Raw genomic sequence first — 17,709 nt, 5'->3', positions numbered from 1 at the left:
AGCATGTCTTAGAGCATGATTCGCAAAACATTACAGGGCAGGTACAGAAATTAATTATGAAAATCAACAGAATGTTATTGCTAAGTGTTGGAGGAAATGAATACTAAATCAGGGAGGCCATACTTCAGTTTTGAATGGCATTTCTGAGACCACAGCAGGAGTATTGTGTACAAATATAGTTTTCTTATTAAAGGAGAAAGTTTAATGCATTGGAAACTATTCAGAGAAGATTTACTGGACTAATACCTGGATTTTGGGATGAAACAATAAAACTGTTGAAGCAGGACATTTGAAATAAAAACAAGAAATGTTAAAAGGCTCAGCAGGTCAGGCAGTATTTATAGAAAGAGAAACAGTTAACAGTTAAAGAGGCCTTGTCCCATCTTCTCTGCTAGTCAGACTAATTTACTTCCTTTTGTTCTCTGTTCTGATGTAGGGTATTTGACCTGAATGATTAACTGTTTCTCTTTTTGCAGATGCTGCCAGATATATTGAGTTGTTCCATCATTTTCTCTACATAATCCAGGAATGGGAACCTTATTTTTTAAGGAATGATTGGGCAGGTTAGCCTTGCATTTGCTGAAATTCAGAAATAAAGAGAAACCATTAACTAGATCATATTGGATCTTCAGAGTGCTTGGCAGCCTCGATGTGGGGATGGTGTAGATTTTTGTGGAAGAATCAAGAATTAGTGTTCATTGTTCTAAAATATGAGATTGCCAATTTAAGCCAGATATGAGGCTTTTTGGGGAGAAGGTTGTTTGGATAAATAGATATTGGATAATGCAGGGGAATGAAAAATTAATGTGGGTAAATGGGAATGCAAAATTGGTTTATAATCATATCAACTGCGATCTTGTTAGGGGTAGCTGGAGAGCCTGACTGGAATCCTTCCCTGCTCTCAACTGATAGTTGTTGGTGTATTTACGTATAAACACGCCGTTCGGGTTGAACCGCCGAGGTTGTTTTGGGTGATTACATGTTAACCTTTGTTACAATCGTTTTGTTATGCGTCGTTGTCTTCTTATACAAAAACACGCTGTGTTTACACCTGTAAAAATTCGAAGTGTGGAATGTATGCCGAGTCTGCGTGTGTGCGTGCGTGTGTGTGTGTGTGTGTGTGTGTGAGAGAGAGAGAGAGGCGGAAAGAGGGAGATGGGGAGGAGAATGAGGGAGAGGGAGAAGGACAGAGAGAGAGAAAGAGGAGGGAGGGAGAGAGCGAGCGAGAGAACCAGAGAGAGAGAGAGAGAGAGAGAGAGAAGTTCGGGTGATGGTTGGGCTGCAGAGAGACGCACCCTCCTAGTTTGTAATAACAGCACTTTTCGCCGAAGTTCAAAGTTATCCTTACTTTATACTGGACGACAACTGTTATAAAGTTACGCTGAAGTGCACTGATAAGAAAGGGGAGCCTATCATACTGCTGTATTACAAACATTATTCATCGATATAACGTGAGGTTTGGCATACGCAGTTTAGTTTTGCAACCTGTAAGCTAGTGCATTTTTTCAGCGGGAAAGTTTATTACCAATTATTGTTTTCGATGCCTTCCGGGTATTAAAATTCTGCTAAAGTTGATGGAGGCGAATTGCTAGTTACGGTCTGAGATTTGATGAGTTCGGTGTGAGTGACTCACGTCCTTCCAGGTGACGGGTATTTTCTAGTGTTTTGCTCACCTGTCTGGTTCATTCCCAGAATCAGAAAAGTCGCAACTGCCAAAGACATGATGTCACTGGATTAGGAATATCATTTTAAAACTCCCCGTATATGGAATTCCACGGTTAACTCAATCTTCTGAATTAGTTTCGTAGAGATGAGAATAATGTACATTGAAGATAAAAGCAAAAAGTAACACTAGATTACTTGCATAATTTCGCATCTAATATTTATAATTAATCGATAACACTAACACAATCTAGTAGTTCACAATTAAAGGTACTCGCGGGGGGGGGGGGACGATAATATGAGCAATTCCTAATGGAAATATAAAGTTGCATAATGATATTGCTAATACTTAACCGAACTATTATGTCTACCTGCATGTCCATAATGTCATACTTTTCCCTACGATAAAAATAGTATTCAGAACGCTTTCTACTGTTCGTGCTGTTCTACTCTTAGCCCTTGTCAGCGTCTCTTTAAGCTTTGTCACCACCCCTACACCCCCTCCCCCATCTCCACTCCTCCGAGGAGGATCGTTCTGCAACGAGGGACAACAAACTACTTGCCTTTTATAAAAAATACTTTCAAGTCTTCTGCTGCTTGAATGTCTGAAACATGATTTCAATAGCAAACTCTGTTTTCTGCTTTAATCACTGAGAGGAAAAGTTAATTTCCACCAGAACATAAAGTGATAATTCGACAGATTAAATCAAAACCTAAAAATACAGGCCTTATAATGTTTATAATCTCCGGAAATGCCTTGATACTCTCAGGCTTCGAGCTTGGAACTTTCTTCTCCGTGTACTGTATTGATTCTTGAGCAACAGTTAGAGAAAGGGAATGAAAGAATGAAGGAGCCCACTTTCAGATTTTCTCAATTGCGTGAAGAAGTACAGTAAAACAATGGAGAGAGCTGTGCACTGCATTGCGTTATGTATAGGGGTTTAAATAAAAGGAAATGACTCTTTAGTACAAACTCAGAACTGCATTAGCTTTGACCTCGTAAGACTTCACACTAACATCACAGCTTCGGTGTTGAAGTCAGACTTTGCAGAATTCTGGTAGTTGTTCTGCAAATGTATGTTTTAAGACAAAAATATCCCAGAGAAGAAACCAAACGTGGCTAACCTATTATTTCCACTCCTGAAATGCTGCTTGAGTTCCTTCAGCATTTTGTGAGTGGCGACCTATGGAGATTTCTTCACCATGTAAGACTGTTTATTCAGATTGACCATCAGTTGTGTGACTTGTAAAAAAAAACTCGGCTTGTTTTCGGGGCTTGATAACATGGAGAAAAACATTCCCGAAATGAAGCGCGGAATGTATATTGCATACAAAGCTTAGGTGGAATATATTGGGATGAGAATAACGTGATTTTTGTTAGTAATTCTGTTAAATATCAGGGAAGGACGAGTAAATGCTGTGTTATCAATGCTCAATAAATTAATAAAGTGGAAGCTGCTCTAAGTTGTTTATTCAGCCGAATGCACTTATGTATGGAGCCATTAACCAATCACTTTTAAACCTAAATCCCCATCTTTATTATTTCTATGAACTTCCATTTGTTAATTACAGAATAAAGCGTTTCTTTCTGCTACAACATCGTTGTACTGACAGCTCTGATATTTGTTTTAAGTTCTAGCACGTTACAAGTATTTTTCTACCTGTCAATCTTCAGACTCAGTGTCATACTCCAAGAGTTCAGTACTGTCCCAGTTTGATGGACATGAATCCCTTATTTGCTCAGACGGTTTTATTGTTTAGAGATTGCAATTAAAGGTCCTTGTATTTTTGTGAATATTCATTGCATTCAGTAATAACGAGTAATGTAATTAGCCTTCAGTGATAGCATTCAGTCTATTTGCAAAGGGCTTGTTGACAATTTACAAGGAACTTGGCATATCGGAAAATATTGAAACTTACCAAATTGTGACTAAGATTTCTGTGGAGCTGGTTTGTATTCGTCCAGCAAACGCGAGCGCACACACAAACGCTCAACACGCAAGGAGCAACGGTAGGATCGGATAACCGGAACCCGATAAGGGGTCCTATGGAACCGAACTCAGAGGTGAATCAACATGTTCCTCTGTTTCGCACAGCCATTATGCAGAAGCAAAAAGCAGTCCGGCGCTGGTCTCCGAATGTTTCAAACCAAATACACAGCTTCAGAAATCCGAAAGAATCATTGTTATCTGAGTAATGAGATGCGTGCGTTTCCTGCTGCCCTTTTTAACGAATTGGAATTTTATTACATAAGTCCTGGGAATATCACAGGCAACCATTGCTTCGATTAATGGACATTAAATTCTCCGAAAATAAACTTCCTCCCCGGCAAATGGAGAAGTTTAGCTGTCAAAGTGGTTCTCCACCGAGAAAATAATATTCTTAATATGTACTACTGTAACTAGTTGTGAAGACAGTAACAGACACAAAATTTTCCAGCGAGGCTGAAGCACTGAACAGCTTAAACAAATATTTTTTTTCGGTTCATGCTCAATTTTCTTTTGCGGTGACTCCATTATTAAAGGCTTATAATTAAACTAAGCGTCAAAGACCCGAAAGTCTGTTTTGCACCTGAACAGATGTGCGTTCTTTGTTTAAGGGGCATTTTTGTATTTTACAGTAATCACAAGCTTTAGCTTTCAGGTCTGATTGTTGTCAACAATATATACAATCATATATAAATCAGAAATTCATATGGCCTTATTTGGATGTCTCGAGACCTATAGATACATATTATTTGAATAAATGGTCTAACACTTTGGAGAAGCGACGTGACAAACTGGCGAAGCAGCTAATGGGTTTTGGAGATTCCATACATGCTGAGATGCCAACATGACGGACGAGATCGATAAACAAATTACCACTATCCCCGTGTAATGACCTATTTGTCAATACGTTTTATACACTGCTGCAATCAAGAAATCAGCAATATCTGTATAACCTTCAGAGATTTGAATAGTCAATCAATAAAACCGGGTGAAGCCCTGCAGGTTTTTTGTTTCGTTAAAGACCTCCTGTCCGTGACCAGCTCTCCCGCAGCTCGGGTGCTGTCGGTGGTGGTGGCGGCCAGAAGGAGGCGCTCAGAGCACGCTCTCCAGCCCTGGGATCGGCCTCTCCCGCTCTGCTCTGAATCCCTAAATTGGTGGGCGGAGGGATTTCTGACTGACAGCCAATGACGTTCCCAGCAGCCGCACTCATTCACTCCTGACTCCTGACGGAGTGCCAGAGCGATCGAGAGCAGTGTGAGCTCAGCACTGGAATAAGACGAGCGTAGGAGAGGGGAAGTAACCAACGTTAACATTATGGATATCTCGGTGCTTTTGTACTTCTTCTTCCCGCTAACGATGGCTGTTGAAGGTAGGACAGCCTGTCTCTTTCAGCGATCCTGTTAAGCTAACATTTGATGAAACGCAGCTATTTCATTCGGATTTATGCAGGGGATGGAGAAGGCACCAAGATCGCGGCAGCTACATGCAAGTCTCCGAGCCCGTCTAATAGGAAAACAGAGCGATCCTGATATTTTTCCTTAAGCTTTACGAGTAATCCCATCAACGCAAGGCAAGGCATCCTGTTATGGACGTGTAGTTCATTTGGAAACAGTTGCTCCATAAACTTCGAGTTCATTACTTCGCATTTGCTGTGTTCCCGTATCTTTTTTTCACCAGTTATGCAAGGAATGGTGCATATAGTTCACGTTTATATTGCCGTGCACTGTGCATTTTACTCTCGGATGAATCAAATCAGGGTGAAATTCCAAGTACGCAGAGCAGTTTTGTTGTAGGCTTGAGTGCTACGATCGCTCTACAGCCACTCATTCCGGGAATGTGCATTTTGAGGATTGCGGTTTGACTTTGTTTTAACATAGCTTTGTGTGTGTGTGTGTGTGTGTGTGTGTATGTGTATCTGAGAAGTTGCGATCGGATCCCTCGGTCGGTCAAACCTGCCCATACCTGGCAGATAAAAGCCACCCCCCCCCCCAACCCGGAGTTTGTCTTTCCTGTCGAGGCCACTAGCCTGTTTGTAGCAATAGAGACCGCCACATTTACATGATCCGCCTAGCCGTACCCTACACCGGACTATTGTTCATTCGGTGCAATTTTACGCAAGATAAGGTAGCGACTGAAAGGAGAAACCCTGGTTTTTGGAACCTTGAGATTCGGAAGTGCGCGATTTCTTTTTATGCCGCCCCGGTTAGAATCCACGGTAAACCAAGCACAATTAGCAACTTCTAGCGACGGAAGATAGGAAAGAAACTTTGCTGACCTTTTTATCTGTGGACTTGTTGTAGAACTTCAATCTTCCCTGTCCCATGCAGATTTAGAGGAGAATGTTTAAAAATCCAAGTTGTTTATATCAGTGCGCTCAGCGGCGGAGAGAGTATGTTAACTAATTTTGCTCCCGACCACCCATGATTGTCAATCATAGTTCAGTATCGTTGGAAATTAAATTTGGTCTTCTTCGGCCTGGTTGTGGAAGACAAAACTCAGCTGGAATCGTATCCACTGGATACAGATGACTGCCAAACATACGTTGGAGCCGCAGTTTCCCCCTCACTAACGATATGCAAAGAAATTTCACGGGACATTGCGGCCAAGCAAGGGCATTGCAACTTGTGCTGTCCGATTAGTCGACTCTGCATTTGTCCGTGCGCGCAGACCAAATGGTCAAAAAATGCTTTGAACTATTCGTTGCCCCTTAAATCAGACTCATTGAGACGCCCGGGTTTCCTTCCTTGGCCTCAAGTTATCTACTCGGCAGCGTGTAAAAGTTGAAATAGTGTCAGTCTGTGGAACATGACAAAGAGATTTATTCAACAGAGGGATTTGCAGTTATGGGGTAGCATTAGCAGCCCTGGTTCTAGTTTCCTTGCAGTACTATTCATGTGCGCCACAGCACAGATTGGAATTATCTTTGCACTCAATCCATTGAAACGCTTTAGTAATACATGACTGTCGAATAGAAATCCGGAGATCCGATGTCATATTTTCATTTACGTTAACGAATGGTGAACATACTCTGATACAGTCTCGCTCTTATAAAACAGTCCTGTAATTCACATTTGATTACAATGCAACAATATTCAAAGCACACTGGTCCTTTGGTTAACAGGGCGCAATTAAAATTCTCCCCACGAACAAAACCACAGTTTACGCTAAATTCGTCTCTGCTGCGTTCGGAGCATGTTTCGAATACGAGAGCCCGATTACCGAGGCTGTTGGGGAGAGGTGCGAGAGGACTGAGCAGCGGCGTTAACAAAGCGACGTTGTCCTACTTAAAAAAGAAAATTGATTTACTTTCAATCACAGCTCACGCTAAATATTCCCATTATACGTAGTGTGTCAGATTAAGCGTCATTCTGTTATGTGTTGGTCTGCTAAATTGATGGAGCGTTTATTTTTATTGTTTGATCTTCTCCAAAACTTCATAAAAAAAGCCTGACTTTCCTGGGCGGAATCGTGTAATTAGATATCCCTAGTGTAGAATTGCCAGGAGGTTCACACAAAGTATGTATAGTCTGAGCTTTAAACCCCCAACATATAATTTAGTTCATACAAAATTGGGCCAACCATTTTGGATTGCCAATTTTTACATTGCGACCTAACTTGGAGAAAGTCTGTCCCTAAAACGTTGACTTCCTTAAGAACTTGCACAGAAAATGCAATCTAAAACATTTATTAAAATAGTAAGCTTGTGAAATATTATTACTCAACGATAACAATGAATTATAATGAAATGTGTGTTGATAAAATATTAAATGTGCAAACTCATATAGTAATTTTTATGTTACATTGAATCGGGTTGTAAAATCTTAAAACTGTCACTGCTCTCTTTTGGGGGTTTTGATATTTTTTAACGCATTGGTTTGCTGAAAGGCGCCCTATTGCGAAGAATTCTAATACTGGAATCCTAAAGCTTATAATTGGCCTTTTGTGTTAATTTAAGAACCATAACTTCTATGTGAAATATTCCAATGAAACTGGTAAGATATAAGGTTAGTTTTCACATCTGCATTCCCTGCAGTGACACAGTTCAGTATTTCTACAGTGTAAATAGTAGGGTGGTTGCTGAAATTCCACCCACTCTCTGCGTGCTTTTGAGAATCTGCGCTCTCCCCCCCCCCCACCCCCAGTAGCAAAGGTGAGGAGGCAGTAAATTATTCGTAAATGGTGGCCAGACTAGCAACAGTAACTTTACTAAAATAGTGCCTTTCACGTGGCACAAAAACGACTCTCGAGAACGCGCAACATGGTTCGTCGGGATGAAGATGAGGTAGTGAAACAAACGCTTTCTGTTTTACCGAGGCCACTCGCAACAGTGCGGTCGCTGCAGGGCACGTGGCGCGGCGGCGAGACTCGCTATGTAAACGTGCCCGACTTCTGTGCCCAGTCCGAGCGCTCGGTGCTGTGACCCGGGTCAAACTCAGGCTACCGTGTACTTCGTATGGGAGCATCTCTGCTTGTAGTCTGGCTCCGTCTTTGGGGTCCTTGTGTCCAGAGTAAGATTCGCACTGTCGTGTTACCTGGCCCCCTCCCAGTGAGGGAGACGGCGGCGAAGAATGCAAGGGGCGCAACTCTCTTCCGTTCATCAGGCTTTGCCTGCTTGATAGTGATGGTGTTTGCAGCATAGATTATGCACCTTCAAGTGGGAGAAGAAACAAATTCCCCAGATGCTGTGGCAACACATTTAATAATAATAAAAAAAGCGGGAACCGGTCTTTCACTGCCTTCTTCTTTGTCAGCTGTTTTTGCTTCATTATAACCAAAGAACTGCGGTTAGCATTGCAGCTCTTGGGATACTGTGTGAAACGGTCTCCAATTATTTATAAACAACTCATCTTTAATCCAGACTTTGGATAATACTTTTATTATGGTGCGCCACCGAAGTAAATGGTTCCTTGTTTGAAACTTGATACATTTTATGTGAGTGAAAATATCTGGATCTGTTGAAAGCGTCGTATTCTTCCTTGACGGTACATCCTTCCCTGCGTGCAAGCTGTGAGATATGTCGGCATTGTAAATTGCTACACAAGTGAAGTGGAACAAGTCTTTCAGGTTGTTAGATTGTGCTGGTGCTGTGTGTGGACAGATAATGAAAAACAGGGCCACTGTAGAGATTTACCACACAAAAAAAAACCTGAAGGAAATTATGCAATTTTAAGTTGCTTGATCGGATTGCTGAGTTCAGAAACATCAATTGGACCTACTTGGTGAATACTGTGGTAGAACTGTGTCAATTTAGGGCCGGGGAACTGTCACTTTATGAAATAAGTTAAGATTGAATGATCATATGCCTTCCAGGTTCTTTGATTTTATTCTGCCCTGGATGCCAGGTTTCATTTGATTATTTGTTAATGTGAGGCTGCTGTGATGAGAACCATTTCTGAAATATACACAGAGGAAGCCTTGCACAGACAGACACTGTCCTTTGGAGGAGAATGACGAATTGCAGAATTAATGCACCAAGCGCTTTCTGTTTTTAAATCCTGAGGCATGAACTGTCATCAAGAGGGCAAGGAGAGGTCATGAACTTGCTGATGGAAAATCAGAAATAGCCATAGCTCAATACTGAAAAGCCTGATTGGGAAAGGGATAGATAAATTGAATTACTTTTGAAATATATGACAAGGTCTCGCAGGGCATGCAGCACTGTAGCACTTGTCTTCTATAACATTTGCTTTAAACTCCTAATGACCATTGGCTCAAATTTCCTTCATTGTTTTCCCATTTTTAGCACCAGTGGTTTTTAAACAGTTTCTGAAATTGTGGTTCCTTTTATATATAAAGTAAGTTATGGCAGATTTTGTATAAGTTTTGCAAGTTATGCATTATACAACATAAAATTGCAAAGCCCATCCATCACATGCACACCAATCTTTTTTGTCCACAGCGGGTCTACATCTTAATATGCTTTGCCTGTTTATATTCACACTTGAATTATCTCACCTCCTCATCTGGCAGATATTAGCCACTCCTATTATATGCTGTCTTGCTCTTGATACCCCCGCCAAGGGGAAAAGATCCTGATTCTCTACCCCATCTAGGTCTCATACACCTCTTTCAGATTACCTCGGTACTGTAGGGAATACAAATCTATATATTCTTGATTAAACCAGCAATTTGTCTGAATAATCAACTGGATGCAAAAGTGCATATTAAAAGTGAGTGTATGGGATTGAAGAGTGAGTGTCATACATCAAGTGAGGGGGGTGCTGTAGGTTAGGCTGCTGCACGCTGTACAGACGTTAACTGAGACCAAGATAATTCAGATGATCTTTTAAAATGAAATAATGGTAATATTGATTTTGACTTTCAAATGTATCAACGTACAAAGAATGGCATTAAAATTCTGGATGAATACTGACATCGGTTGGCTATTCCTTTATTCCATAATATGCCTGTTGATGTCTTTACACCATCTAGGCAGATACTAGTTGATTGAAGCTGAACTTCAGTGACTATTAAAGAAATGTTTGCACTCTGTGAATAATAGACCAAATATTGTTAACATCAATAGAATGAATTTCAAAAGCAGAGGATAATGCTCTGATGCAGTTATATAGTGTTATTGAGCAAGGACGAACTTCTGGGCAATCGATTTCCATATTGATTAGAAGGGAAATTCCATGAAAATGAAAGAAATTCTCTTTTAAACCTTCAAGTACTAAGTTGATCCCTGCATAATTTTCAAATACACTGGATTCCAGTTAATTGGGACATAGCAGGACCAGGCCATTTTAGCCCAATTAAGTGGCTGCCCCAATCAGCTGAGGTTTAATGGAAATAGTTTGCTTTTTTATACCTTTTTATCTATCATTTAACTGAGAAGCAAGTTATGTACTTAAGTGAAATACATAACAAATTAGAACTGTATCAATAGTACTACAATACTATAAAACTGTGTATTAGTTTCTAATGGTTACTGATGGACAAATTCACCCAGTGTACACGTTCTTTTGATTGACTCTAAATGAACAAAATCAGTGCAGACACTTACTGTAGATGATGGACTCCCTTCATGCAACGCTGTTGACAATTGCATCCGCCAGATCTTCATTTTCATTGTAATGTTCAAGATGATTGTTGACATCCCTAACTTGTTTCATTTTCCCTCCTGGCCATTTCTGGCAGCTCCAAGCCTGAATGCTTGAAACTGCAGTGAGAAAAATGGTTCTGAATTGTCTTACTACTTATTTCTCACCAACTGTCAGTGAAAAAAAGATTGCTGCTTTTTGAAGACAAGCACACGCCACTGATGCCATTTAAGAACTGTTCACTAAGCATGGTGTAGTGTCACAAGTGCACGTCTGACACTAGTTACAGACTCCAGACCCATTTAAGCAGCATAGTTTCCCAAATAAACAAAGAGTATCCCAGCTATTTACTCAATTAGTTTTTGTTCTTTAAGATTTGTACCAACTAAGTGGCTGCTTCAATTAACTGATAGCTCAATTAGCAGGAATCCATTATATATTGTGTTGACATTAAGCATAATTTTAGTTGCTTCCTCTATAAGTCAATAAATTTATATGAAATGAACTCCATTAGGTAAAATTTCCTGAACAATTTACTTTTTTTTTCCAAATAGTTTGGTCAAATTGATGTTTAATATGCTGAGAAATAGGCTATACCGGTGCACAGAGACTACAAGACTGTTGTAGGTCATAAAATGATAAATATCAGAACAGACCTTGGAATATGTTGGAAGTGGCAAGAAAGATTGTGAGAAAATATATTGTCCTAGACTAGATGTGAAATAATTTTTCTGAGTAGGCAAATGGATCATGTTTAAACATGCATAACCAATGCCTTGATAGTACTTCACACAGTCCGCTCTGCAGACAAGCCTGTGAAAAAAGTCAATGACTCCCTCTGTCAAGGGCCCTTCTAGACAACAATGAGCATGAGTGTGCTTCAGTAGGGAAGGGGAGGCACTCCACAGAACTAATGGAGCTTTTGATTCCTTCCTTTGTGGGGCAGTAATTAGTGATCGATGGTGTGTGCAGCTGGCCAGATGTTTTACAGTCTGTCTTGCTTTCTGATAAACATTTTTAAGCAGCAGGAGTTTGAAGTTTACACAGTGCAAATGAGCAGAACATTGTGATTGCTTGATTTAAAACACTGTGCAATCAGGAAGAGATAGACTGAAAGGGAAAAGGGACAGATACAGTGGAGTTTGAATTTAGATAACAGCATTTTATAGAAGTACAATGGAAGTACAAATACACGGCTGATGGTTACAGTTTTATGTTGCTGCATAAAGAATCAAACTGAGAGAAAAATAGGAAGCAAAACAGGAAGGAAAATAAGAGCAGTGTCTAATTATTGTAAGCTGTAGTATCAGTGAAAATTATTTAGCATACAAGTTTGCTTTTAATGGTGCAAAATATTTTTGTGTGGATCATGAAAGTGAAGCTAAGAGGTAAATTTGCAAATATACCCAAAGTACTTTTGGAGACAGACACAAACAGCTTCAATTTGTTGTGGTCAGCAGCCCAGCATGGAATCTATTTTATTACAGTTTAATTGTGTGCTTTGCATTCTAAACTCTAGATGGGAATAAAGGTTTTTTTTGTTAGATATCCTTTCTTTGTCATGCGACTGCTCCTGTTCCATAATATCCTGGCAGTTTGTTGAGCCCTGTGATTGGCATTATATGCAGTGAAATCTGCTAAAATCCTGTTAACAGTCACCATTTTCTGACCTCAAACGTTACCGCAATGAATACATTAATTTAAAGAATGAACACTTGTGAATCTGAAACTGCTAATAATTCTCAATTAGGACAAGTAATCACATTTGAAAACAAATCATATAGTAACATCACTAAATGTTTAAGCTTTGACTGTTTGACTCAGTTGATGTTGAGAGAGTGTTTGTGTTGTGAAATAGTTCTTTCTTTCATGGCCTTGTTTTGTACGTGTATTTGTGTGTAAAGAATTATTGACAAAAATGGCTTAGTATTGGCTCTAAAGGTTAAAATTGAGGTTCAATTATAATTATGATTTGCTGTGCACAGCTGAAGTGTGAATGAGCTGACTTTGGAACAGTCACACAGCTTGCTTTCTCCTTCTTTCCCAATTCCAATGAAGGACCGTGAATCAGAAATGGTAACTTTGTTTCTCATTTCATAGAATACTGCCTGAACTACTGCATATTTCCAGCACTTTTTCTTTTGCTTTTCAGTTCAGCTTATTTTAATTCTTTGGGATGGTGGCGTGGCGTTGGTGATGAGTCGTGCTAGGACTTTGGGCTTAACTCCCACATCGTAACTCCATTCCTTTTAAACTCAGTTTCTCAATACTGTATTGTCTTTTTCCTCGTGTGCATGTGTTGGTATGCTGTGTGCATTATGTAAAATATATTATCCCAGAATGTTGCTCAGAAGGAGAATAATCAGTAGTAAACATACTCTGAGATTTAAAGGGATTAACCAGGTCATATGTGTCACTGATTCTGTTATAGCAGTTAATACAATGAATTATTAGGCATGCTACTTGCATCACAAATGTGATGTTGAATATAAATGAGAAGAAAATATTATTTCAATCAAAAGTTTGATTTTGATACATAGGTGGTATCTAGAGACTTCTTGCGATGTTTCTACTAAACTCTTGAAAGTTTAATTCAGTATCTCGAACGTGGCAGCAACTATAGTCCCAGAGACCACAGTTATTAAGTAAATTACAGTTCCTATTTCAGAACTTCAGCTGTGGTTGCAAACTACGATTATTTAAAATAAAGATTTAAAAATATTATGTGTGTATGCTATGGATGGCTCTTGACGTGAGTTGGCAACAGCACAAGACTAACGTCGAGCTCTATAATCACCTACCGATGCTCACCACTAAAATCGAGGCGAGAAGACTGCAACTAGCAGGGCACTGTCTACGCCACCCCGAGCTACCTGCCAGCCTAGTCATCATATGGGAGCCCAAGCACGGGAGGATGAACCCTGGGCGCCATCCCAAGACTATGGTCAACACGCCCCTAGAAGACAGCGGCGTGGCTAATGTAGATGAACTGAATACACTGATGAGGGAGAAGCGGAGAGTCCGTCATCGTGCCCGTTGCCGGCCCCCTAGGCCTGAGTCGACATAGTAGTAGTAGTAGTAGTAGTTCACTTTAAAGTGCAGTTTGAAAGCGGCTGACAAAATGGCAGTGCAGAGCAGATTTCAAAAGGAACTGAAACCAAAATTACATCTGCCTCAAAAGCCCATTTTAATTTTTGTATTTAGAATTTTTTTGAGTATTCAGAAAAAATTCCCAACAAGCCAAGGAATATTCTTGAATTTTGAAGAAATATTAAATGTTTTTATTTATTAAGAGCTTACCCTATGAAATAATCTCTGGCTGCTTTATAAGTCCTCACCACAATGAGAAATTTAGAATGAAATAAAACATTTTGTTGCTTGACTCGACATCTCACCTTTACTTCCCTGCAGCTGCCAGAAAGTAACAATCAAGCACGGTCCTGGTAGCTAATGTTGCATGCTGAGAAACTATTCTACTGCAAAAGTAAATACTCAGAGATTCATAATGACCAGAAAACTGCTACTTCAAGGCTGATTGAACAACCTCATTTCAATCCAAGCAAAAGCGTAGGGGTTTTCATGATGTGAATTGAAGCTTTTTTAAAAATAGCATGTTTATCAAAAAAGGTGAAGTACAGGAGCTATGTGGGAGTGGGTTATTTATGTATCTTATGGTCATGATTTATATGTCTTTGAGGAAATAAGCATCACATCAATCTTGTTTTGTGAACCTGTCCTTCATTATGTTTTCCACGGAGTCTGCATTGATAAGTATTAAGCCTATACATAACCTTCACATCTCACTGTTGACTAGGTATGTGACTGGTATTCCAGTTTCAATTTATCAAAACTTGATTTTTGAAAATAAAAAAGATATTGTTAACTGGAAAATACAGTGGATCGCAATTAATTGATACACATTGGGACTAGTATGTTTTGGACCAATTAAGTGCCCTCCCCCGTTAGCCATAGTTTCATGGAACCTGTTAAAAAGGTTTAAAAAAGACTGTCATTTATCTGAATCACAATTTACGTACTTAATTGAAATACACAACAAATTAGACACTACCAATACTAATAGTACTATATAACTGTGTATTACTTCCTAGTATTTATCGATGGAGGAATTCATCTAGTGTACACTGTTGTGTTATTTTGATTGACTGTAAATAAACAAAATCGGTGTGGACACCTTATGCAGATAATGGCTGCCTTCTCACAATGCTTTCGACAATTGCATCCTCCAAATTTTAATTTTCATGATTGTTAATACCCTCAGATTCTTCTTCATAGTTGATGAAGCAGTGAAATCGCTTGATTTTCACTCCAGGCTGTTTCTGATATCTCCATACCTGAATGCTTGAAACTGCAGTAAGCAAAACAGTTCTGAATTGTCTTATTGCTTATTCCTTGCTAACTATCAGTGACAGAAACCACGGCTTTTTGAACACAAGCACACATAACTGATGTTATTTTATAAACAGATCACTCTAACCATGTTGTGGTGTCTAATAGCCATGCAAGTGCACATGATTGCTAGTTAGAAGCTATTCAGCAATAGCCTCCTACCCCAATTAAGCAGCACAGTGTCCCACATAAACAACGGGAATCCCGGCTATTTTCCTGATTAGTTCTTGTTCTTTAGCAGTTGTCCCAAATAAGCAACAGCCCTGATTAACTGATGGCCCAATTAACCAGAATCTACTGTATATCTAATTATATGAATCTCATGTACATATCCAGTTATTATTATTCTATAATACTTAGTTAATTTAGTTAAAACTATGTTTTTGTTTGAAATTAAAATAGGATTCAGAACTATTTTTTGTTCGTATTCTCACTGTCTGAAGGAAAAAATTATATTTGCTGATACAGTCTGTCAGTGGAATAGAGAATGACCATTTAAACTACTTTGTTAGCAGGGTGTAAAATTAAGTTTTATGGAACTGTTCGCAAAACTTACAACTTTCCTGATGATCATTATTAATAAGGCAGCTACTGGCTAGATTACATGACTATTACCATTTTATGTAGCAAGACTGTGCAACACTCATTGGATCTGTTGATTACTACTTAAATTTAAAGTTATTTCCTTTTGAAATAAAAAATGAAACTAATATATTTTAAATCCAATTTAACATTAGTAAATGTCATATTATTGACTCTAAACCTTAGGCTTGCATAAAAATTCTAATTATTTATTAACTTAGATTAACATGTTCCATTCATTGGCATGTGTAACATGAAGTACCGTCTTGACTCTGTATATTTAATGTGAATTCTGAAAGGTGAATTTTTTGTGAAGCCTTGTATACATGTGTGCATAGAAATATAGAAAAATTATAGTAAAATACAGGCCCTTCGGCCCACAATGCTGTGCCGAACATGTACTTACCTTACAAATTACCTAGGGTTACCCATAGCCCTTTTTCTTAGCTCCATGTACCTATCCAGGAGTTTCTTAGAAGACCCTACCGTATCCGCCTCCACCACCATTGCCGGCAGCCCATTCCACACACTCACCACTCTCTGTGTAAAAACAACAACAACAACAACTTACCCCGACATCTCGTCTGTACCTACTTCCAAGCACCTTAAAACTGTGCCCTCTCGCGCTAGCCATTTCAGCCCTGGGAAAGAGCCTCTGGCTATCCACATGATCAATGCCTCTCATCATCTTATACGCTTACTTTTGGTGTATTGCGTGTGGTACATGTAGTATAGTGCATTATATAAGGTTAATATATCTGATGTAGTACATCCCGGAAGGTAAAAAGTTTGTGGGGTTGTGATAAACTAGTATCTTGAGTGCATTGTAAAGAATTTGGACACAGGCAAGAATATTGTGCGATGAAAACTTGTGGTATCATCATATGGCCCACAGGTAAGCCCAATGGTGAAGCTCCCACAGTAGCTGCTCTATATGATTTTTAAATTACCATGCCCACATTACTGTACATCTTTTTTAGTGAGGTTTGTGCATCAATTGATGCAATTTCATGATTGTTAGTGATAGTGAACTGACTAAACTGACTTGCTTACTGAATAGAATGTGGTCTTTCAGGAACTGATTCTATCTCCTATTTACTGAGAAGTTAACCATTAATCTGTTGAGTGCACTTTGCTGAGAACAGAGAACAACTCATGAGTTAAAAGCAATTATATTAGTGGTAGTGAACTCCTGTTAAACCGCAGGACTATATTTTTTATGGAAAACAGAAGATAAGGGTCCAGAATAGAAAATAAAAGAAAATTACTAAACTCTAGTAAATTGTTAAGGTAATAGCAAACACAGCTGGCTTCTGGTCCCTGGGCTAAAATGTGCAAATGCTGCAGAGAAATCAAACATACAATCAGAATTCATTGAAAATGTAACTCATATCATTCAAAACAAAAGATTCTTCTATTGTTTTTACATACCATGGGCTTTGAAGTCCAGTCCATAAAAGGAAGCCATGCAAAGTGAAAGGTAAGATGTATGCATTAACAAAACAACACAAAGCGTGAGAAAAGGTTTCACAGTACAGTACAATTTTGTTTTTGCCTGGGGCTCCTCCATGGTCAGGAACTGGTTAGTGATTGTGCATTTCAGAAAGCCAATGCCAAACTTGCACAGTAGTCTCTTTGTTACACCATCCACACCATCACCCATACCTAACCAAATTAGATTAACTCATCCTTTTACAATTTTTAACGTTCTAGGGTGCATACTCAAATACTGAAGTCATTTTACAGAATGACAGGGTAATTATATGTTAGTTATATTGGTTTACTGCAAATTCAGTAGTTTATTTATTCACAAAGAAAACCTTGATAGCTGTTAATGTGAGTAAGAAATACTCAGTTGTATGTTATAATTTTGTATCAGCAAGACTCAGAAGATGATTGTTGATACATTAGGATTTTAACCATGTTCCAGCCTGCCTGATGTTATAGTATTGAAGGGTAAACATTGGCATTTGCTTAATTCTAGGTGGATAAACTCACACCTGTGTCATCTAGGAAAAGTCCCTTTA

General features: G+C 39.1%; 1 protein-coding gene and 1 long non-coding RNA gene across 7 annotated transcripts in view; one reads left to right on the top strand and one right to left on the bottom strand.

Moving 5' to 3' along the window:
• The window catches only part of LOC134345298 (uncharacterized), a 32,900-nt gene extending 16,702 nt beyond the window's left edge, over positions 1–16,198 (bottom strand). Inside the window, exons 1-2 of one of the 2 annotated variants that reach the window (XR_010017652.1) lie at positions 16,089–16,198; positions 1,674–1,791 (exon numbers count right to left, since the gene is read on the bottom strand). This is a non-coding gene — a long non-coding RNA (uncharacterized LOC134345298). Of the gene's footprint in view, positions 1–1,673; positions 1,792–5,925; positions 6,273–16,088 lie in introns of those variants that run through there. The other variant, XR_010017651.1, reaches the window with a different exon arrangement.
• Positions 4,849–17,709, top strand: part of LOC134345297 (ephrin type-B receptor 3-like) — a 92,680-nt gene continuing 79,819 nt past the window's right edge. For all 5 annotated transcript variants that reach the window (XM_063045747.1, XM_063045743.1, XM_063045748.1 and 2 more), the window contains exon 1: positions 4,849–5,019. In XM_063045747.1, coding sequence (XP_062901817.1) covers positions 4,965–5,019 — 55 coding nt within the window. In that variant the 5' untranslated portion in view covers positions 4,849–4,964. The remainder of the gene's footprint in view (positions 5,020–17,709) is intronic.

Source organism: Mobula hypostoma, chromosome 4, assembly GCF_963921235.1.
Source record: "Mobula hypostoma chromosome 4, sMobHyp1.1, whole genome shotgun sequence".
Taxonomy (NCBI): Eukaryota; Metazoa; Chordata; class Chondrichthyes; order Myliobatiformes; family Myliobatidae; genus Mobula; species Mobula hypostoma.
This window is presented reverse-complemented; position numbering and strand designations above follow the sequence as displayed.